The following is a 23,398-nucleotide window of genomic DNA, read 5'->3' as shown; positions in this document are numbered from 1 at the left end:
CTTTGCATGATGTACAAGATGTGTGGAGAAGTATCGGAATATAATAAAAATATTCGGAATATGCAGACAGAACTGAATTTAAGAAATTGAAGAAAGGGAGGAATGCAAGGAGACGGGATCTAGTGAAGTTGAAGGAAAAGTGAGTGAAGGATTGTTTCAAGGAACATGTTGCACAAGGACGAAATGGATTGAGTCAAGGAAACACAATAGATGAAGAGCAGAATGAGATAAGTAGGTTTGCTGAAGAAAGGTTGGGAAGAAAGGGAAGGTCAAGTAAGAATAAGTGGATAAGTCAGGAGATAGTAGACTTGATTGAAGAACGAAGAAGGTACAAGAATTTTAAAAAATGAGTAGGGAAGAAAAGAATGCAGTTGATTAAAGAATGAAGTAGATAGAAAATGCAGGGCAGTTAAGGAAGAGTAGCTGAAAGACAAATGCAAGTATGTTGAAGGTTGTATGGTTGTAGGAAAGGTAGGCGATGCATATAGGAAAGTAAAGGAAATCTTTAAAGAAAGGAAAAGTAGGTTTATGAATTTGAAGAGCTCAGATGGCAGACCACTTCTACAAAAGAAGACAACGCGGAAATATGGCAGAAACATATTCAACAATTATATTCAGTGAAAGAAGAAGATGATGGGTTTCTGGAACAAGAAGAGGCTGTTGATGCTGATGAAATGGATGACCCAATTTTGAGGTCATAATTCAACAGACCTTCGAGAGAACTAAAGAGCAACCAAGTACCTGGAATTGATAACATACCCTCAGAATTACTGACTGTCTTAGGAGAAACCGGCATGGTTTTAATTACAGTAGTGTGTAGGGTGTATGATACTGGAGAAGTGCCATCCAATTTTAGACACAAGTGACAAGTGTAAAACCTACGCACCATTAGTTTAGTATCTCACGCTTGAAAAATTTTTACACGTATTATTTACAGATATTTGGAAAGACAATTTGAAGCTGCGTTGGTAGAAGATGAGTTTACGTCAGAAGAAATGTAGGAACGTGAAGAAAATTACGTTTGATCTTAAAGGATCTAATTAATAAGGACAAGCCGACATACCATGGCATTTGTAGATCAAGAAAAGACATTCAATAATATTGATTGAACCAAGGTACTTCAGATTTTGGAGGTGATCGGGATCAGATAACGAGAAAGAAGAATTACCTTCAATCTGTACAAAAGTCAATCTTCAATATTAAGAACCGAGGGCTATGAAAAAGAAAAAACACCAGTTCAGGAAAGAGTGAGGCTAGGCTGAAGTTTTTTCCCCACTTCTTTTCAATGTTTGTATAGAACGGGTGGTAAAGGAAATCAAAGAGGAATTTGAAAAGGGAATCACAATCCAAGGAGAGAAAAACACTCTGGGATTTGCCGATGACATTGCTATTTTATCTGAGTCTGCAGGAAATCTGGAGAATTTGCTGAATGGTATGGACACAACCTTGGACAAAAAGTAAAAAAAGTAAATAAATGAATGCAAAAAAAATGGAGGACTATCGAACGAAGTCGGGTGGTGCAGGGAATAAGTATTAGATTGTGAAATGAAATTTTAGGGGAAGTAGATTAATATTGGCAGAAGTAAGGAGGACATAAAATTCAGACTAGCACTTGCAAGGAATGTCTTTCTGTAGAAAAGGAAGTTGCCCACTTCTATCATTCATACATGAATTAGAAAGATATTTTGAAGACTTTCGTCCGGAGCGTGGCATTGTACGGAACTGAAAGATGAACAATCATTAGCTCAGGAAAGAAGATAATAGAAGCTTTTGAAATGTGGTTTTGCAGAAAAACGCTAAAGGTGAGATGGGTAGATGGAGTCACAAATGAAGGGGTACTGAATCGAATCGGTGAGAGGAGAACAATTTTACGAAATTTGACTAGAAAAGAGTCGGAATGTTACGACACACCTTGATCACTCTAAGTACGAAGGTGTTAATATGAAGAAAGATATTTATCGGGGTAGTCACATTAAAAGGGTCGTAAATCAAGGTTAAGGTGTATTCATATGGTTATGAGGATATTCAGGGGTTATAGTAAGGATGTAAAGAAGGGGGTATATAATTCATTGATAAGACCCCAATTACATATTGTTCCAGTGTATAGAAAACTCACCAGGATTACTTCATTTGAGAACTGGAAAATATACAAAGGAAAATAGCACGTTTTGATATGGGTGGTTTCCGACAAAAGAGTAGTGTTACGAAAATATTGCAAACTTTGAGCTGAGGAGAACTGTTCAGCTAAGCTCTCAGAGGAGAGATGACATGGAATGACGATAGCAGACGAATAATCTTGAGTAGAGCTATTATTATTATTATTATTATTATTATTATTATTATTATTATTATTATCCATACACTTCTCCACAGGAAATATGGGTAGTAATGGGGCACGGGATGCACCAAGTGCCTCGGTATTATTATTATTATTATTATTATTATCCATACACTTCTCCACAGGAAATATGGGTAGTAATGGGGCACGGGATGCACCAAGTGCCTCGGTATTATTATTATTATTATTATTATTATTATTATTATTATTAATATTATTATTATTGTGGTGTAGGAGATGTGGGGGATGAAAGTGGCCAACTATACATATAAATAGACGTGTGTGTTTGTGTGTGTGTATGTCCATGTGTTTGGCCTTGCAGTCACAACTACCCACGATCAACACCGATCCAACCTGATCTACACAAGCATAGGGCTGGAGGAAAGAGGACATCCTGACTATACTTGTGTTCTCTGCGATGCCACACAACGGATCTTTTAAAATCTTCACTCCGTTTTCCAGAAACATGAGAGATTAGAACAACATCTGTTTTCTCTATTCTTTAAATATTTCCTCCAGCCAACGAATATTGTATTAAATACGGTTGGACCGGCACTCAAAACTTATTTTGTCCAAGTTTGAGTCCATCTACATTTTTAACAATTTCCATTGTACTTGATGTATATATTTTTAATATTGAAGGTATGTACATTTTAACATAAGCACCCATTGAATTTGTTGACTGTATGTTATCTGTTTTTTTTAATGTATCACTGATTTTGTAAGTATGTCATTCTTTTTTGTTATTTTGCTAGGTCGAAACATGCCCAAGGTATTTTAAACAACTATGTAACTTTTAAACAGACCGTTTATTAAAGGGCAGAAGTGTATTCAATATGTGGACCTAATATAGTTGAATTCTTTTAGAATTTCATCTTAGATGTGGAGGTTGAAAATGGCCGACTTTATATAAAATAGAGATGTGTGTTCGTATATTTCACCTTGCAGTCAGAACTACCCACTGCACACTATTGGTGTTTATGTGTGGTATTACTGTAGGTGCATTCTCCAATCGTACACTATATTCGTTGCGTGCCTGTAGCTGTGGTGGTTTGGGAGATGTGGGGCTCGAAAATGACTGACTTCGTCATTGAATGCATTAAAATGAGTGAGAATGTGTACTCCTCGATTTTATATACCGTCCTTGATTAATCTCGCAGGAATATGGTGACTTCGGAACCACAACTGTTTGCTGCTTGAGTACATCTGTAAGTATTTTGTGTAATTCTCGAATATAAAACAGATACTTAGTGAAACAGCACCTTTACAATATCATTGAAGCAGTAATCCTAACCGGCAAAGAGAAAGGGAAATCGGTTTTCATACCAAGAATTCCATTGATCTCAAATGATTTGTTATTCTGTTTGAAACGATTATAATTTCCAGTGAGATTAGCTTATAGTATGACTATCAGTAAGGTTCAGAGTCAAACGTTCCACATTGTGGAGTTAATTTGAAGGATTCCTGTTTCACACATGGTCAGCTCTACATTGTTTCCTTGCGTGTCGGACAAGCAGAAAATCTGTTTGCGCATGCGCCACACAACAAGACATCAAATGTAATCTATAAGAATTCATTTTTATGAAATCTTAGAATGTAAGATATTTATATATCACGAAAATATAATAAAAATAAAAGAAAAACAGAAAAAGAGTGGTCGTTTAATGGACGTCTTTGTATTATGTAGAGAAAACCGCACTGATGTACAAAAAAAAACCGGCGAAGGGGGTTGTCTTCAGCTAGTAAATATATAAAAGTAATATCCAAATATGACAATAAAACATTCTTTAACAATTTGTGGGTTAGCTTTCTCTTAAATTCTGGCAAACAAGTGTTCATAAATTTTCAAGTTTTTTGATATAATGTAATAAAAGACGAGGAGAAAAAAATGATAGGGAATCTGCCAGCCAGGTGACAGTAGATTAGTTTATTATTTTTATTATTTGCTTTACGGCGCACCCGCACAGACAGGTCTTATGGCGACGATAAGATAGGAGAGGCCTAGGAGCGGGAAGGAAGCGGTCGTGGCCTTAATTAAGATACAACGCCAGTATTTGCCTGGTGTAAAAACGGGACACCACGGAAAACCATCTTCAGGTTCGAACCCAATATCTCACGGATGCAAGCTCACAGCCGCGCGCCCCTATCCGCACGGCCAACTTGCCTGGTAAATTCTGATTAGTGGTGCTTGATATATTTATTTATTTATTTATTTATTTATTTATTTATTTATTTATTTATTTATTTATTTATTTATTTATTTGCGGTTTTTATCGGTAAACGTTTCGCAGTTGGTAAAAGATGATGTAAAATTATCAAATATCCTGATGCAGAGGAAGAGGAGATTTAACATCCACGAGGTATTGTGCCTCAGAAGTCGGGACGTCTAACGGAAAAAACACACACACACACACGCGCGTGCTGTTCCTTGAGAATATTCCCATCCTCTCGACTTAATAATCCACATTCCTGATTGATATCTATAAAGGGAGAGACTGAATGTGTAGTAAAGGGACTGTCCTCTTTAACGCACCCCTCACAAATGATTACCGCTCGAGTTCCCGCATACATATGTGGCCTACATTCGCTCTCGGTATTTATCCGCGTGCCTTCTTCCGGCTCTAGTGGTCCACTTACGAGCTTAATAATAAAGGAGGAAGCAGGAAACGCATGAGAAAGTTTGAAATGGAGTGTCGTAACATTCCTGTCGTTCATTTCACGATGGGGTAAGTGCAATATTTGGATCTCGACGATCAAAACTTCGAACGGAAACCCACAGTTCTAGCCCTTCAGGCAAGCAACTCATTGTTGGAAACATTCTAGGGATATGAGCTACGAATTTTAGGTAAATATAATAAAATATGAGGATATTTTCTTTATTCATTCCTAAAAATTACAATCCCTTTCTTAATCAACGTTATCCGGTCGATTAGATTAGCAGTTTGCCTTTTTCTACCACTACGAGCGCTAATGTGAGTCAATGCAGAGTTTCACATAAGCCCTCATAACTACATTCGGTGTGATATTTAAAAAAAAAACACCTCAGGGTATTGAACCATGAACACATTACAGGAAGAATTATGTAAATAAGTTAATTTGGCTGGGATTTGAATCAAAAAGAAAACGAGTAAAGAAACAAGCGATTTTAGGCTGTTTATTCGGAACTGCATTTAGGCCGGGAGTGATTTTTGAAATTCGTTTTTATATTTTTAGGGGCTGCCTGGCCGAGGCGGTAAAGGCGTGCTCGGTTCGCCCGGAAGGACATGGGTTCGAATCCCCGTCAGGAAGTCGTAAAATTTAAGAAACGAGATTTCCACTTCCGGAGGTGCGTATGGCCCTGAGGTTCACTCAGCCTACACCAAAAATGAGTACCAGGTTAATTCCTGGGGGCAAAGGCGGCCGGGCCTAGAGCTAATCACTCTACCCCATCACGTGCCGAGGTTAACAATGGTGGAAGCCTTTACCTTCCACTCCTCCATGTGCCTTCATGGCCTGTACGGAGGTGACTTTGCTTTTTTTTTAATAGTTTGATAGAGTTATCTAAGACTCACAATTTGAAACACTTCCGGGACCTTTAGCCCTTCAACTTTCTGCACAATTGAGGAAATGGCTTAATTTTACTTCTTTCGTAGTATCGGGGCCACTACTTTATCTGCTAAGAAATGTTTTGAACATTTGTGGGATTACTGTAAGTATTATTAGGATACTTTCCATACGGGGGATGTTCCTTTGTAACTGACAACACAGTTGTATGCAGTACGACTCCTTGGCTGCATGGTCAGCGGTGAGGCCTTTGGTTCAGAGTGTCCCGGGTTCAATTTCCGGCCGGGTCAGGGATTTTAATCGCGTTCGATTAATTCTTCTGGCTCGGGGACTGGATATTCATGTTTGTCCCATCACTCTCCTCTTCGATCCTGGCTCAGTCCGGTGGTATTTGAAGGTGCTCAAATACGACAGCCCCGTGTCGGTAGATTTACTGGCACGTAAAAGAACTCCTGCGTGACTAAATTCCGGCACTTCGGCGTCTCCGAAGACCTTAAAAAGTAGTCAGTGGGACGTAAAGCAAATAACATTATTATTATTATTATTATTATTATTATTATTATTAACTCTCCTCTTCATACTCAGACAACACACCACACTGCCAACCACAACAGAAACACGCAATAGTGATTACATCCCTCCATATAGGGTTGGCGTCAGTAAAGGCATCCAGCCGTTAAACAGCGCCAAATCCACATATGTGACACAGTACGCAACCCCCCCCCCCCCCCCCCCGGGACCCCATACATGTGAGAAAAGCCCTAGAAGAAGAAGAACATTGTTGTTTGTACCAGTGTTGTACTAGTTGTACTAGTGTTTCTCGCATATGCATTTGTTAGTATGGTACCCAGCCAACCTCACAGTATACGGACTCGTCTATTCAGTGCACCGCGCATGCTCAGTGCTGAGAAGAATAGCGTCGTCAGAGGAAGACTTTTCGAACGTGTTGTATTGTTTATATTCGATAGTATTTACAAGGTTATTGAACAATCACGGAAATATATGTTTTTACAATTTGCATTATGTCGTAATTTGCGACGATGGGACACGAAAGGTCTAGAATTGGGAAGGAATCGACCGTGGCCTTGATTAACGTTCTTGACTTGGTGTGGAAATGGGAAACCACGCAAATCAATCTCCAGATCTGTCTACAGTGGAGTTCGAACAACCATCTCCCGAATGCAAGCTGACAGCTACGTGACGCAGACCGCGCAGCAGCTCACTCGGTCACAGAAAGAACGTATATATATCGTGTGATAACTGTCCACATATTCATTCACGAGTTTTATGCGTAGCTGTGAGTTTGTGAGTTCAAATCACATCTTTAGTAATCCTGACACTGGTTTTACGCGGTTTTCCATTTTCATATCATGCAAATGCTAGGGCTGTGCCTTCATTAAATCTAGGCCGCTTCCTTCCTTACCCAAACACTTCCCTAAGGTTTTCGAAAACCTATCTGATAATTTTTTGGTACTTGTTAAACGGCGAAGGAAGGATGAGATAGAGCTAGGATTTGGAAGGGAGCAGTCGTGTCTTCATTGAGGTTTTGCCCAGTGTGAAAATTGGAAAGTATAGAAAACTATCTTCGGGGCTATTGACGGTGGGATTCGAACTCACTATCTCCCGAATACAAATTCACAGCTGCGGTACCCTAACCGCACGGCCATCTCGCTCCGTACATATCTAAGAGCAATATTTAAAACACAAAAATAAAGATAGAGAGTCTTATATATCATAATTCCCTAAAACATCTAAAATATAATCTTCTGTCATTGTTACTTCACGTCTGGACACAGTCGTGTTGGGGGAGAGAAGGCTGCTGTCGAAGCAAAGTACAAAGTCCCGGACTGATCGTAAAATACGATAAAGTGAAGTATTAAATCGAGTGTCGGCTTCACATGACACTGTCAGATGATATCTCCTCGTATTAAACAACAGAAATGCAGCGTCAAACTAAACTCCGAATTCCGAGTGAATGCGATGTCTAAAATACGAACAAACTCGTAGTTGGGAGAATGGATCAAGTTTTCACTTCTGACTTAACATTGACGTAGGATGAAAAATATTAGCTTATTGGCAGAGGTACTTGTTTGTGGTATAAATGTTCGCAAAATTTCGTCATTCTAAAACGCTATTTCGGTATTTTTTTCGCTGAACAGGGGCCTTGGTGGGGATGGAAAGATTGGAAGGGAGAGACAAGGAAGAGGGAAGGAAGCGGCCGTGGCCTTAAGTTATGTACCATCCCGCCCTTTGCCTAGAGGAGAATTAGGAAACCACGGAAAACCACTTCCAGGATTGCTGAGTTGGGAAACGAATCCACCTCTACTCAGTTGGCCTTCCGAGGCTGAGTGGACCCCGTTCCAGCCCTCGTACTACTTTTAAAATTTCCTGGCAGAGCCGGGAAACTAACCTGTGCTCCGGGTGTGGCAGATAATCCCACTGACAACTACACCACTGAGGCGGACATTAATAATAATAATAATAATAATAATAATAATAATAATAATAATAATAATAATAATAATAATGAGTATGTGTAAATGTGTTTGGAGCTGAGAAATAAAATGTCATTCATTCTGACTAGCATTCCTTTCACCTGACGTCAAAATTTGCGACCAGCGCAGGAGACATAGTCGTTAGGATATTTTAACGTTGGAAACATTTCTTGACTGACAAAATAGGGGTCGCCGTACTACGAAAAACCTAAAATTAAGCCATTTCCTCATTTGGGGCGAAAGTTAAAGGGGTAAAGGGGCAGGGAAGGTTTCAAATTGTGACTCTTGGACAGCTCTATCAAACTAAAATCAAATACCAAAAATCTCTTCCGGCCTAAATGCAGTTACGCTAAAACAGCCTAAAATCACTTGTTTCTTTACTCGTCTTCTTTTTTATAAAAATCGTAGCCAAATTAACTTATTTGCGTAAGTCTTCCTGTAATATGTTCCTTGATTCAAAACCCTCAGGCATTGTTTTTAATGTCCACACAGAATGTAGTTATAAGGGCCTAAGTGAAACCCTGCATTGACTCACATTATCGCTCATAGTAGTAGAAAAAGGCAAACTGTTAATCTAATTGACCGGATAAAGATGATTAAGAAAAATTGTTTAGTTTTGGGAACAAATAAAGAATATATTCTCATACTTTATTATATTTTATTTATTTAAAATTGTTAGCTCATATCCCCAGGATATTTTCAACATTGAGTTGCTTGCCTGAAGGGCTAGAACTGTGGATGTTTGTTTAGTAATCACACATGCCAATGTTTAACACGCATCGGTGATGACAGTCTGTGTCTGAGGATTGAAAGTGAGTTCGCGGTCTTAAAATAATCCGAGGTTCCATTACGGTTTTCAGGTCACCGCATCCTAACTTGTGAGTGAAAAGCGTCGTGCTTTCCTTCGTGTGAAAGTCATTCATCCATATTTTGGAATGTTTCCTGCTTACTTAGTTCCCCGGAATATATTGTATTTCTCACTTTAAGTAAAATGTTTGCTCCTGTCTGTTCCAGACGGAGCAGTTCACTCTACTGTGGATCCTGTTTGCTCTCATCGTGTTGGGGAACTCCGCAGTGTTAGTTGCCTTGTTTCTCAACAAGAACCGCAAGTCCCGCATGAACTTCTTCATCATGCAGCTAGCTCTGGCCGGTAAGTACCACACTATAATATTTATGACCTGAGAAAAAGCATGTTTTTCCAAGCGTAAGCACTGAGAAGAGGATACCACCGTTGCGCCTGGAAAATCCACTATTTGTATTGTGGCAGAAATACTGACCCGCAGCACACATATCATCCAGAACGAAAATTCTCTGAACAGTGTCGCATAATATTGAACATTAAATGACGGAATCTTATCGGCCAAAATTATTTGAACGCGTCAGGAATGGAATGAATGAAGCCCCCATAAGAATTGTGCCGGTTGCCGAAGAAAGTTAAGAAATTTATTGTAATAGGATCGCAATTAAGCCTTCGCGGCTCAGGCGGCATCGCGCCGGACTCCTACCGCTGGGTTCCGTGGTTTAAATCTCGGTCACTCCATGTGAGATTTGTGCTGGACAAAGCGAAGGTGGGACAGACAGGTTTTTCTCCGGGTTCTCCGGTTTTCTCTGTCATTTCTTATTCCAGAAACACTCTCCAATATCATTTCTTTACATCTGTCAGTCTCTAATCATTGCCTCGGAGGAGTGCGACAGGCTTTGGCAGCCGGCTCCTCGCCACTAGATGGGGGCTTCATTCATTCGGTTCCTTACCCGGTCGAATGACTGGGAACAGGCTGTGGACTTTGATTTCTTCAGCACCGCAAATCCCTGATTTACTAGAACGTGGAATTGTTACTTTCAACGGATTACAGGTTATCGAGCGGAGTGGCCGCCCGTGTTAGAAGGCCATGGATACAGAGCAACCTCTGCATTCGGGAGAGGAGTGGGTTCGAAACCCACCATAGTGAACCATATCCTTAGAATCGTTCTCCCTTTGGGTGGAGTCGGTAGAATAACACACAACTACGGTCTGCCCTACCCAATAATTACAATAACGTATTGTCTATATAAATAAAGTAGTAGGGGGTCCACTGTCAGTAATTTCGTTTGCTTTGCCAATTTTTCAGACACCTGGAAAATCGCCGCCAACGTGTGACAGTTGGTTATGTGAGTTCAGGATGGCAAAGTAAGACCATAGGTGTCCCTCAGGGGTCGGTCTTCGGACCACTGTTATTTGTCATCCAAATTAATGATACATCAAAAAGGACAAACAGATCCACCATCACGAAGAAACGGCTGTATAGATCTCGACCAACCTTCATACTTAGAGAACACTCACTCAGGAGGAGGTTTAGATGTGCACATTATTTAGAAATCACTTAATAGACTGGAGGATTTATAGGAAGACCGGAACAGGTTCTTTATTTTAAATTGTCCCTTGTACTGTTGATTTTCTGTAAAATCCGTAGACTATATCTGCAATGTGCCTTCATTTTAAACAGTTTTCGTTAAGAAAATAATTTCGCTTTCTCTTCAAATGACGGAAAAATACTATTTTCTGCGGGTTTCATGTTCTACATTGAGTGACCGACAACGAACCTACTGGTTACCATGGCAACGTCTCTGACTGCTTGCCAGCAGGGAAGTAATACAACGCCATTTTCGTCGTCATTCCTGTAAACTCGAGTTTGTTCGTTGGGTAGAAGGCAAGAGAAAATCGAAGCTGCCATTATGCGGAGTATTTCTCTTTTATAATGAAAACTTCCCATCTCCATTCTGAATGACTTTATTCTAGTGAGCCTGTCGTTAAAGTAGAAATTCCCGAATTCGACAGCGGTAGGAAACGTGTCCTGCCATGACCGCCAGAACTTCCCAACGCGCACCGTACATCAGGGGCAACGGATGCGGTCCTCCCCGAGGTGTTTCTCGGATTAACACTAAGAGACAAGCAATTTAACATAATCTTTCTTACTTCGTGTAGGGTAATAAATTTACGTAGAAATCCGTATGAAATGTAGAATGAGAGACCTCAGAAAACCATCTTCAGGGCTGCTGACTGTGGGGTTCGAACCAATGATTCCAATTTACAGTGATTAAATTAGTGTAAGAAAAGGCCTAATGGCGTTATCTACGCAGAGTAAGACATTTATCTATCTATATCTGGTCATGGTACCGGTTCGGAGCACATCTCAGCCTTTTCCCATCCACATGTCCTCGATGATATGCATCTCAATACCGTCTGTCCCTGCAATCTGTCCCTGTAATAACTAAGAGGGGAATTCCTGAAGGCAGTATTATTGGACCTTTATGTTTTATTATACATATCAATGATATGTGTAAATAAGTGTAATCAGAGATAAGGGTTTTGCAGATGACGTTATTCTGTATAGAGTAATAAATAAGTTACAAGATTGTGAGCAGCTGCAAAATGACTGCGATAATGTTGTGAGATGGACAGTAGGCAATGGTATGATGATAAACGGGGATAATAGTCATGTTGTGTGTTTCACAAATAGGAAAAGTCCTCTGAGTTTTAATTACTGCGTTGATGGGGTGAAAGTTCCTTTAGGGGATCATTGCAAGTACCTAGGTCTTAATATAAGGAAAGATCTTCATTGGGGTAATCGCATAAGTATGATTGTAAATAAAGGGCACCGACCTCTGCACATTGTTATGAGGGTATTTTGGGGTTGTAGTAAGGATGTAAAGGAGAGGGCGTATTAGTCTCTGGTAAGATGCCCATGGTTCCAGTGTATGGGACCCTCACCAGGATTACTTGATTCAAGAACTGGAAAAAAGAAATCCAAAGAAAAGCAGCTAGATTTGTTATGGGTGATTTCCGACAAAAGAGTAGCGTTACAAAAATGTTGCAAAGTTTGGGCTGGGAAGTCCTGGGAAGAAGGAGACGAGCGGCTCGACTAAGTGGTATGTTCCGAGCAGTCAGTGGAGAGATGGCGTGGAATGACATCAATAGACGAAAAAGATTGAATGGCGTATTTAAAAGTAGGAAAGACCACAATATGAAGATAAAGTTTGAATTCAAGAGGACAAATCGGTCAAATATTCATTTATAGGAAGGAGATTTAGGGATTGGAATATCTTACCAAGGGAGATGTTCAATAAATTTCTAACTTCTTCGCAATCGTTGAAAAAAAGTCAAGGAAATCAACAGATAGGGAATCTTTCACCTGGCCGATTGCCCTAAATGCTGATCAGGATTGATTGATTGATTGATTGATTGATTGATTGATTGATTGATTGATTGATTGATTGATTGATTGATTGATTGATTGATTGATTGATTGATTGATTGATTGATTGATTGATTGATTGATTGATTGATTGATTGATTGATTGATCGATCGATCTCGCCGGATCCACGGCCAAAAAATGTTAACACTTGCATTTGGATGTTCGGAAGTGGTCATGCATTAGGGGCAAGTCTGAGTTTCTTCAGACTGAAATCGTTCGTTCCTCTTACTACCCATGATATTAATTGCATTCTTCTATAGCGCGTCATCTCGATGGCTTCGGGATGCAGCATTTACAGTCCAGGATTCAGAATCTTATGTGGAGATAGGAAATATGCTTCATTAAAAACAACTCCTTGGCAAAGTGGCTAACTTTGTATCTCCTACCTTACTTTTACGGAATTCGAAGCATAAGGGAATCAGATATTCTAAGCGTTTAATGTTATTGAAGTAAGAACACAATGTAATGAAAACCACAGAGATATATTCCTGCATATTTGAAATAAAGAAACAATTCCGTGTTAATTGCACCACGAACAGAAACGAAATTGAGTCTTCCCATGCGATGTAAAATTAAATACAGAGCGTTTAATTTTGTGGAAATTGCTAATTGTCTCATAATATGTGACTCGATTCTATTATTAAGCGGTCTAGTTAAAGAATAGTCTGCTCTAAAAAAAGGGCCCGGCCTCTTTTCCATGTGCTCTTATCTCATCTTTCACTCTATAAATCTGAGCGAATAGTGTAAACATGACAGAGGTTTTCAGCCTTAGGTGGGTGGGGATTGTAAGACTCCGAATCCCTGGATCGCGGGTTAAATCCCAGCAAAGTAAATAAGATTTTTGTGGGGCAAAAATGAAACCGCCCGCCTCTGTGGTGTAGTGGTTATTGTGATTAGCTGCCACCGCCAGAGATCCGGGTTCGATCCCGGCTCTGCCACGAAATTTGAAAAGTTGTACGAGGGCTAGAACGCGGTCCGCTCAGCCTCGGGTGGTCAACTGAGTAGAGGGGTTTCTACTCCCACCTCAGCAATCCCCGACGTAGTTTTCCGTGGTTAACTACTCCTCTTCCAGGCAAATGCCGGGATGGTACCTAACTTAATGCCACGACCGCTTCCTACCCTATTCCTTGTCTTTCCCTTCCAATCTTCCCATCCCCCTACAAGACCACTGTTCAGCATAGCAGGTGAGGCCACCTGGGCGAGGGACACTATCTCACAGCAGGCGCGCTGGGGGAGATGTAGAATAGCCTCTAACTCCTTCCCTAAAAGAGCATTCCCCTTGTTTCAACAGCAGTCTGTGTAAGAGTAATTCTCTTTTAGAACTGTCAGCTCGAATGAATTTAAAGCTCTGATATATTCTATTACATCTACTGCGACAGGTAATGGTGATATTCCTATATCGCTGAAAAGGATATCTTAGGAGCTGTTCTGACAATACTAACCCATATATTTAACTACTGCCTGACAAACGGAGTGTTCCCAGATGTTTGGAAAGATGCACTGATTAGACCCAACCCGAAGAGCTAATTATATTCTCCTTCAGATTATCCTCCAATGTCCATCCTACCACCCTTATTCAAGGTACTTGAACGTCTAGTTCATACGCAAGTTACTGAATACCTTACCAAGCATTCCCTCCTCAACCCTTTAAATCCGACTTCAGGAAAGGACATAGCACTGCGACAGCTTTACTACGAGTGACAGATGATATCAGACGTGCAATGGAGCAACGGGACGTGACTACTGACATTATTAGGCTGTCAACCCTCAGTTACTACTGCAGAAACTTCGAGAGTTAAATTTTAATAGTGTGTCACTTCGGATTTTTCCTCTTACCTTGAAAATCGCCGGCAAAGTGTGCCAGTTGGATATGTGAGTTCAGGATGGCAAAGTAATACCCACGGTTTCCCTCAGGGGTCGGTCCTCGGAGCACTGTTATTTATCATCCAAATTAATGATATATCAAAAGCATTCAAATTCTGCAAATTGCAAGTGAACGCGGATGGTGTACATATTTAATATCATTCAAAACTGAGTGATATCGATACTGCAATTACTAAAATAAATTCCCACCTTCAACATCTTAGATTCTATGCAAATAAACTCAAATAAAACTCAAGTTATTATTATCGGTACCAGTAAAACCTATATTCCCCTCAAGTAACAGGATAACTCCTCAACAAATTTAAACAATAAAACCATACCGTACTCTACTTCTGTGACTAACTTCGGAATTACTATGACTGACACACTAAACTGGACTCAACAGGTGATAAGCACATGTAATAAAGTACATAAATGCTTATATCCATTGAAACGGTTCTGTAATGTATTCTCTGTTCGACTTAAAGTACAACTAATTCGCTCATTGATTCTACCTATATTTTACTATTATGATACTGTGTTGACAGAAATAACCTACGACAGTAACAAGAAACAGTACCGGAGCCTGAAGAGCTGCGTAAGATATATGTTTAATCTGCGATATGATGCTCATACTGCATATCACCTTATTATAATGAGCTGTCGTGGCTTCGCGTGCACCACCGCCGTGAACTTCACAGGTTATCACTTCTGCTTTCCACTAATACTCCCTACTATCTGTTTTCACCTGTTTCTTACCTCTCGTTCTATCATGAGCACAATACAAGATCTGGCTGCTACCTTGTCATACCTTTAAACTGCACTGCTGTTTACAACCGCTCCTTCATAATCTCTGCGCCCAAGTCATGGAATTCGCTGCCTGCTAACATTAGAGGCAATCCCTCTAATCGCAAGTTTAAAGTGGCTTGCTGCGAGCATTTTCTGAGTAGGTCCCGATGACTTGCTGGATAATTGCTGAGTGAATGAAGGAATGAATGAGATTAATGAACGGCTTACTGTAGGTACGTCATTTAAGTGTACTTTATTTTGTGTATTTTAAAATGAAAGATTTTATTATTATTGTTATTATTATTAATAATATTATTTGTTTCATTTGTATTAGTAATTATGTAAAAGTATGCTTTTCTAGTTGTTAAGTGTAAGAGAGGGCCTTGAGCCGTAACTTCTCCAGCAATAAAGGCATTATCTATCTTTCTATCTATCTATCTCATTCCCAGCAGTATCCCCCGATCCGAATCTCACGCTCCAGGACACTGCCCTTGAGACGGGAGAGGGTATCCCTCGCTGAGTCCGAGGGGAAAACCAACCCTAGCGGTTAAACAGATTAAGAAAGAAAGATAAAAGACAGAAAGAAAGAAAGAAAGAAATACAGAAAGAAAGAAATGAAACCTTTGGATCCTCTATGTTGTATGATATCGGCTTTTAAAAAACCTCGGGTGATGCGCTTGATGTTTGTTCGACTAAATAAAATAAAATTCGGCAGTGAATCACCAAGCAGAAATCCAGTTTACTCTTGAAATTGACGCAGAGATGTTTCAAATATAATACCTGCACGCTGGAGTTGAGGTCATAGGGTTCTTCTTCTTATTATTATTCTTATTATTATTACTTCGTCATGCCAAATTAAAGAGCGCGTTTGAAGTTATCTTAGTCTGGATTTTCTTCTTCTCCTTTCAAAATCTCTTCCTGAATGCAATGTGTTGTTCTTGCGTTTTCGCCCGCTGTTTTAAAGTGATCTTTTTACTTCTTTCCATGAATGTTTGATTTGCAACCACAGTTCCAAAGGCTTTACGATTTCTTGTGCTATAACTTAGGTCGATTAAAACACATGTCGTCATTTCGAGAATCGTAAAAGGTAGACCCTCTATATCTTCCCATAATTGTAACACATATCTCAGAATTCTTGCTGTACTTATCTTGTTAAGTGTTTAGCCCTTAATTTTGATATATACGAATATATTTTGACCATGCTATATATATGTTTTTGCGCGTTCACACCAAGTGATTGAGTTCGTGAATATTTTGCCATTGCAGGTGTTATTGTGTGTTTAATTATATAATTTTCTAGTTTTTTATGAGGAATGTGTGTATATATTGGGTTTGTTTGCGTGTTTGTTCAGTGTGGAATACTCAGTTTCTAAATATTTTTATTTTTTGGAGGGGGGATGGGTTACAGCACGCAACTGATTCTCTACACCAGCCCAGCCACCACTGTTCATAAGTGTGTATTAGATAAATGTTAATTATGTGTAAGAAATTGATTAAGTACAAGAAATGGGGCACATCCCTAAATTTGCCGGGATAAATAAAACAGTTGATCTTACCTCAGCAACTGATAGAGTGAAATGGAGCCTAAAAATTAACAGCTAGGTAGCGGAAATAGCATCGAACAAATTTGTCTACAACGCAGTAAGAGCAGGCCATACGTACAATTATTAATATTATACATACTGTACCGGTTACGACATGTACATGCCGTATTTTTTTGACAATTAATTGTACTTCATCGTCACGCAAGACACTCAGAGCGAACTTACTGTGTTTACGTTTGGAGGAGCGAACAGGCGAGCCGGTGACAGCTGTGTGTGTGACGTAGCTGCAGGTACAATATAGACTACCCGCCTGACCCCACGTGTAGCCTGCATGGTCTGGTATGTTCTGGATATGAACGTTACCCCTTCGCGAACATTCGATGTGGAAAATTTTTAAAACTTCTCTAATAATAATCGCAGTGACTTGAATGATACGTCGGTTTGAAGAGGATAACATAAATGTCACAAATTGTAAATCTCAAGAAAATCCGTCGAGGGATTCGCGAAATAATCAACTTCGAAGCGATCACGTTATCAGATGACGTAGGAGCCCCAAATTTAATATAAGCTGAGCACACTTGACCCTGATCAGACAGACATAGCTGGGTGTCCAGCCTGACTCTCCACGCTGCTGTGTTCGTCGAAGTGCTGACAGAGTCTAACTTCGAATGATTCAAAGTCTCCGTGTGGGACTTTAACTCTGACAGTCGTGTTGAACTCTAATGTATAACAGAGACTTTATAATGGACATTGAGTCTATCAATCAAGTTGAACTTATAAATTTTGCGTGTGTTGGAACTCTGATTATGACAAGTCATGTATTGGACTTAAGTGACAACAGTTGAGTTGAACTTATATTCTGTGCGCTTGTAGAAACTTCTCGATATAACTTACTGTCGTTCTTGTAGAACGTAGTTTAGCACCACTTTTGCTGTGTGAAACTTAGCCTCTGAACAAACATGTCATTAATTACAATGTAACACTACTACGTTATACTATTAACTGTGACATTTTGTTAAATCTCAGTCAGCATAATTTCATTTATAAACAAGGGTATTTATGAAGTGTCCGGACTTTCACATGAATGTTAATGCAAGTGATTACCATAATCGTGTGCTACGACGCCAAGGTTTCACTCCGAACTCAATCTGTGTTCTTTATCCAATTCAAACAAAATTGTGTATTATATCTTCTGAACAATGTGTAAATTATTTTTATGTGATTGACAGCAGTTTCTTAAATCAACTCTATCACAGAATCTTAAGTAAAAAAGAACGAAACTGTGCTTTCATTTCAAACTTAGTTCTTCGTCAATGTGTTTAGTATTATTGCATGACTGACAGCAGTGTCTTGATGATGATGATGCTTGTTGTTTAAAGGGGCCTAACATCGAAGGTCATCGGCCCACAGCAGTGTCTTTGATAAACTCTAGACCAGTCATACATTTCATTCAATGTCAAGTGCTCCTTTATTTAGTGGAAAATCATCACGAACTGTGCCAAGTGCGTGAACAATTTTCAGTTTCATTATTTCTATTCATGAACTGTGCTTTATTTTCTTCCAATCTCGATGCTACCCGCATCTTCACCTTTAGTGAACTTATAAATTCTGTCCACAAGATTAGCAGTGAATTCGACTGCATAGCACAACCATATTAAATGAAACAGTGCTGTTAAACCAAAGTGTCGGGGACTGTGTAATACTGGACACTCGTATAAGTTATGTGACGAGTGATTACCCCGCAACATCGTCGGAGATCGTCGGAGAACGTCAGAGATCGTCCATAACGTCGTAAGTTCGAGACTCAAACCCAAATCAAACCAACCTGGGTGTTCCGGCCTCATCAAAACGTAATATTGGCAACCTGCAGAACGTGTTCCAGTCCCCTTCAGCCTGGTGAAGTGGGAGCAAGGGTCATCAAAAAGCGATGTTGAAGACAGCAACTATCAACAGTAAAGTGATGTGCACTTTAAGATGCATTCTCTGAATTAAAAACTATTAATCAATTTATTTTAAAAAGTTCTTGTAGATGGGACCCTGCCTCCTGTACCAAGCCCTGGCTAGAAATCACCCAGTGTTGCCCTGAGATCTACTTCGTGCTAACTGTAAAATTAATTAATAAAGTCAGGCTATTTTACTGGTACAATATATACATTATCATTATAGACGGTTATGCCTTTCAGCGTTCAGTCTACAAGCCTCTGTATATTTACTAAACGTTGCCACAATCCTCGGTTGCAACTAGTGCTGTGGCCGCATTTAGTTCTATACCTCTTAAATAGTTAGGAACTGAGACCAACCATCGTTGCCTTGGTCTCCCTCTACTTCTCTTACCCTCCATAACAGAGTTCATTATTCTCCTAGGTAACCTATGTTCCTCCATTCGCCTCACATGACACCAGCACCGAAGCCGGTTCCTGCGAACAGCTTTATCCATCGAGTTCATTCCTAACTTAGCTTTTATCTCCTCGTTCCGAGTACCCTCCTGCCATTGTTCTCACCTGTTTTTACCAGCAACCATTCTCGATACTTTCATGTCTGTTCCTTCCAACGTACGAATAAGATATCCTGAGTCCACCCAGCTTTCGCACCTGTAAAGCAAAGTTCGTCTGAAAACAGACCGATGTAAAGATAGTTTTGTCCGGTAGCTGACTTCCTTCTTACAGAATACTGCTGATCGCAACGGTGAGTTCACTGCATTAGCTTTACTACACCTCGATTCAATCTCACTTACTATCGAAACCTAAAAACTTAAAATTGTCAAGCTGTTCCAGCTTTGTATCACCAATCTGAGATTGAGTTCTGTTGAATTCCTTACCTACTGATATCAATTTAGTCTTCGAGAGGATAATTTTCATACCATACTCATTGTACCTATATTCAAGTTCCAAGATATTAGACTGCAGGCTTTTGGCTCAATATGCCAGACTGCTTACTACATTTCCACCTAACTTAATCCCTCCCTGCCACTTTATACCTTTCAGCAAATGATCCATGTAAACTACGAACAACAAAGGTGGACGATTACAGCCTTGTCTAACCCCTGTAAGTACCCTGAACCAAGAACTCATTTTACCATCAATTCTCACTGCAGCCCAATTGTCAACATAAATGCCTTTGACTGATTTTAATAATCTACAATTAATTCCATAGTCCCCCAGTATGGCAAACAACTTTTACCTCGGTACCCTGTCATATGGTTTCCCTAGATCTACGAAACATAACTGTCTATTCCTCTCGTAACATTTTTCCATTACCTGGCGCATACTTAACATCTGATCCTGACAGCCTCTCTGTGGTCGGAAACCACGCTGGTTTTTATCCTACTTTCTCTCAACCACTGATCGCACCCTCCCTTCCAAGATGCCAGTAAATACCTTGCCTGGTATACTAATCAATGAGATACCTCGATAGTTGTTGCAATCCTTTCTGTTCCCTTGTTTATAGACAGGCGCAATTACTGCTTTCCAATCTGAAGGTACCTTACCAACACTCCATGTTAATCTTGCTACTCTATGAAGCCATTTCAACCCTGCCTTCCCACTATACATCACCAATTCAGGTCTGATTTCATGTGTTCCTGCTGCTTTATGATAATTGAGTTCATTTACCATCCTTTCCCCTTCCTCAAGCGTAATTTCACCGACATAATTTTCTTCCTCCTTATGAGCTTGGCTGTTCGCGACACCACCAGGAGATTTCTATTTACGTTGCGAAGATTTTCAAAATATTCCCTCCTCTAGTCCAGTGATTCCTTGGGATATATTATGTGTTCACCTGAATTACCCAAAAACACTGTACATTTCCCTTTTCCCACCCTTCCTAAGATTCTTCATTATTGTCCAGAACGGTTTCCCTGCTGCTTGACCTAGCCTTTCCAGGTTATTACCAAAATATTTCCACGACTTCTTTTCAGATTCAATAACAGTGCACCGAGCTCGATACCTGCAGTCGCTTAAGTGCGGCCAGTATCCAGTATTCGGGAGATAGTAGGTTCGAACCCCACTGTCGGCAGCCCAGAAAATGGTTTTCCGTGGTTTCCAATTTTCACACCATGCAAATGCTGGGGCTGTACCTTAATTAAGGCCACGGCCGCTTCCTTCCCACTCCTAGCCCTTCCCTGTCCCATCGTCGCCATAAGACCTATCTGTGTCGGTGCGACGTAAACCAACTAGCAATAACAATGTGTTTCACTCTGTTTCTTTCATCTACGTAAAATTCCCTGTCTGCCTCGGCCCTTGTTTGGAGCCATTTTCGATACGCCTTCTTTTTTATGTTTACAAGCTGCGCTCATTCCACGAAGACGTTCGCTTTTCCCATATTTACACGCAGTCGTTCCTAGGCATTCCCTTGCTGTTTCTAATACAGCATCCCTGTACGCCACCCATTATCTCCCTATATCCTGAACCTGCTTACTGTCTACTGTTCGAAACTTCTCACTAATAATATCCATGGGCTTCTGTCTAATTTCCTCGTCCTGGAGATTTTGCAACCTTATTCGTTTGTAGAGAGATTTCACTTTCTCTGTCCTAGGCCTAGATATACTTAGTTAACTACAGATCAGGTAGTGGTCTGTATCAACGAAAAATCCCTGTAAACCCCTACATTCCTAACAGACTTCCCGAATTCGAAGTCTATTTAGATATAGTCTATTATGGATTTGGTACCCCTAGCCTCCCATGTGTAGCAGTGAATAGGTTTATGCTTGAAGAATGTATTCGTAACTGCTAAACCCATACTAGCATAGAAGTCCGGCAATCGCTTCCCATTCCCATTAGCTTCCATATCTTCCCCACATTTACCAATCACCTTTTCGTATCCTTCAGTTCTACTTCCAACTCTCGCATTGAAATCCCCCATTAGCATTATCCTATCCTTGCAGTTGACCCTGACTACGATGTCACTCAATGCTTCATAAAACTCGACAACTTCGTCCTCATCTGCACCCTCACATGGTGAATACACTGAAACAATTCTCGTCCTAATTCCTCCACCTGCCAATTCTACCTACATCATTCGCTCATTTACGTGCCTAACATATCTATGTTGCGTGGAATAGTATTGCTGATAAACAGCCCTACCAAACACTCTGCCCTTCCCGTTTTAACACCCGTCAAGTACCCTTAATAATCTCTTATCTCTTCATCGTTATCTCTCCTTACCCGAATATTGCTTACTCCTAGTATATCCAGATGCATCCTCTTTGCTGACTCTGCCAGTTCTACTTTCTTACTTCCATAAGCCCCGTTAATATTGATAGTTCCCCATCGAATTCCATTTCGTTTGCCATGTTGTTTCCAAGGTGTCGCTCGCCTGTCAAATGGGAGTGGGACCCCGTTACTCCCATAGGTCCGAGGCTTGCTTAAAATGTTCTGAGCTCGGTAATTTTTTACAAGCTGCTTTACGTCGCACCGATACAGATAGGTCTTATGGCGACAATGGGACAAGAAAGGGCTAGGAGTGGGAAGGAAGCGTCCGTGGCCTTAATTAAGGAACAGCCCCAGCATTTTACTCGTGTGAAAATGAGAAACCACGGAAAACCCTCTACAGGGCTGCCGACATTGGGGTTCGAACCCACTATCTCCCGAATACTGGATACTGGCCGCAATTAAGCGACTGCAGCTATCGAGCTCGTTCTCGGTAAATTCATGAAGCAGGATGCTACCCTACTTACACATTGTCCAAGAGAGGATCTCTCCTCTAACGGTTTGGGACTATCGGTGGATTGTATAGTCGTGGTCGCCTCAGCACAAAGGGGGCCATGACACGGAATATGTCCGAGATCCCACTCCCATTCCATAGCAACTGGTATCCCGACTCTCAGGATCACTTACTAGGCCACTCAGCCGTTGCCCATGGTTCGTGAACTAGGACGTGACTACAGTAACCCACACCATCAACCATAATAATAATAATAATAATAATAATAATAATAATAATAATAATAATAATAATAATAATAATAATAATAATAATAATAATATATTATCATTTTATTCTTTCGTATATTTATAAACTCCGCCTCTGTGGTGTAGTGGTTAGTGTGATTAACTGCCACCCCCGGAGGCCCGGGTTCGATTCCCGGCTCTGCCACGAAATTTGAAAAGTGGTACGAGGGATGGTACGGGGTCCACTCAGCCTCGGGAGGTCAACTGAGTAGAGGTGGGTTCGATTCCCACCTCAGCCATCCTGGAAGTGGTTTTCCGTGGTTTCCCACTTCTCCTCCACGCAAATGCCGGGATGGTACCTAACTTAAGGCCACGGCCGCTTCCTTCCCTCTTCCTTGTCTATCCCTTCCAATCTTCCTATCCCCCACCAAGGCCCCTGTTCAGTATAGCAGGTGAGGCCGCCTGGGCGAGGTACTGATCATTCTCCTTAGTTGTATCCCCCGATACGATGTCTGAAGCTCAAGGACACTGCCCTTGAGGCGGTAGAGGTGTGATCCCTCGCTAAGTCCGAGGGAAAAGCCAATCCTGGACAATAAACAGATTAAGAAGAAGAAGATATTTATAAACTACCAAGTCTTGGAGATTCCCCACCGAGTGGTTTCCATTTAATATTTCATTACGATTTCCCAGTATTATAAGAGATTT

At 40.5% G+C, this 23,398-nt stretch overlaps 1 protein-coding gene across 1 annotated transcript in view; it reads left to right on the top strand.

Moving 5' to 3' along the window:
- Nucleotides 1–9,161: 9,161 nt before the first annotated feature.
- LOC136875858 (cardioacceleratory peptide receptor-like) overlaps nt 9,162–23,398 on the top strand; it is a 293,506-nt gene continuing 279,269 nt past the window's right edge. Inside the window, exons 1-2 of the mRNA XM_068228221.1 lie at nt 9,162–9,167; nt 9,391–9,526. Coding sequence (XP_068084322.1) covers nt 9,162–9,167; nt 9,391–9,526 — 142 coding nt within the window. The remainder of the gene's footprint in view (nt 9,168–9,390; nt 9,527–23,398) is intronic.

The sequence above is a fragment of the Anabrus simplex genome, chromosome 6 (genome assembly GCF_040414725.1).
Source record: "Anabrus simplex isolate iqAnaSimp1 chromosome 6, ASM4041472v1, whole genome shotgun sequence".
NCBI classification, from domain to species: Eukaryota; Metazoa; Arthropoda; class Insecta; order Orthoptera; family Tettigoniidae; genus Anabrus; species Anabrus simplex.
This window is presented reverse-complemented; position numbering and strand designations above follow the sequence as displayed.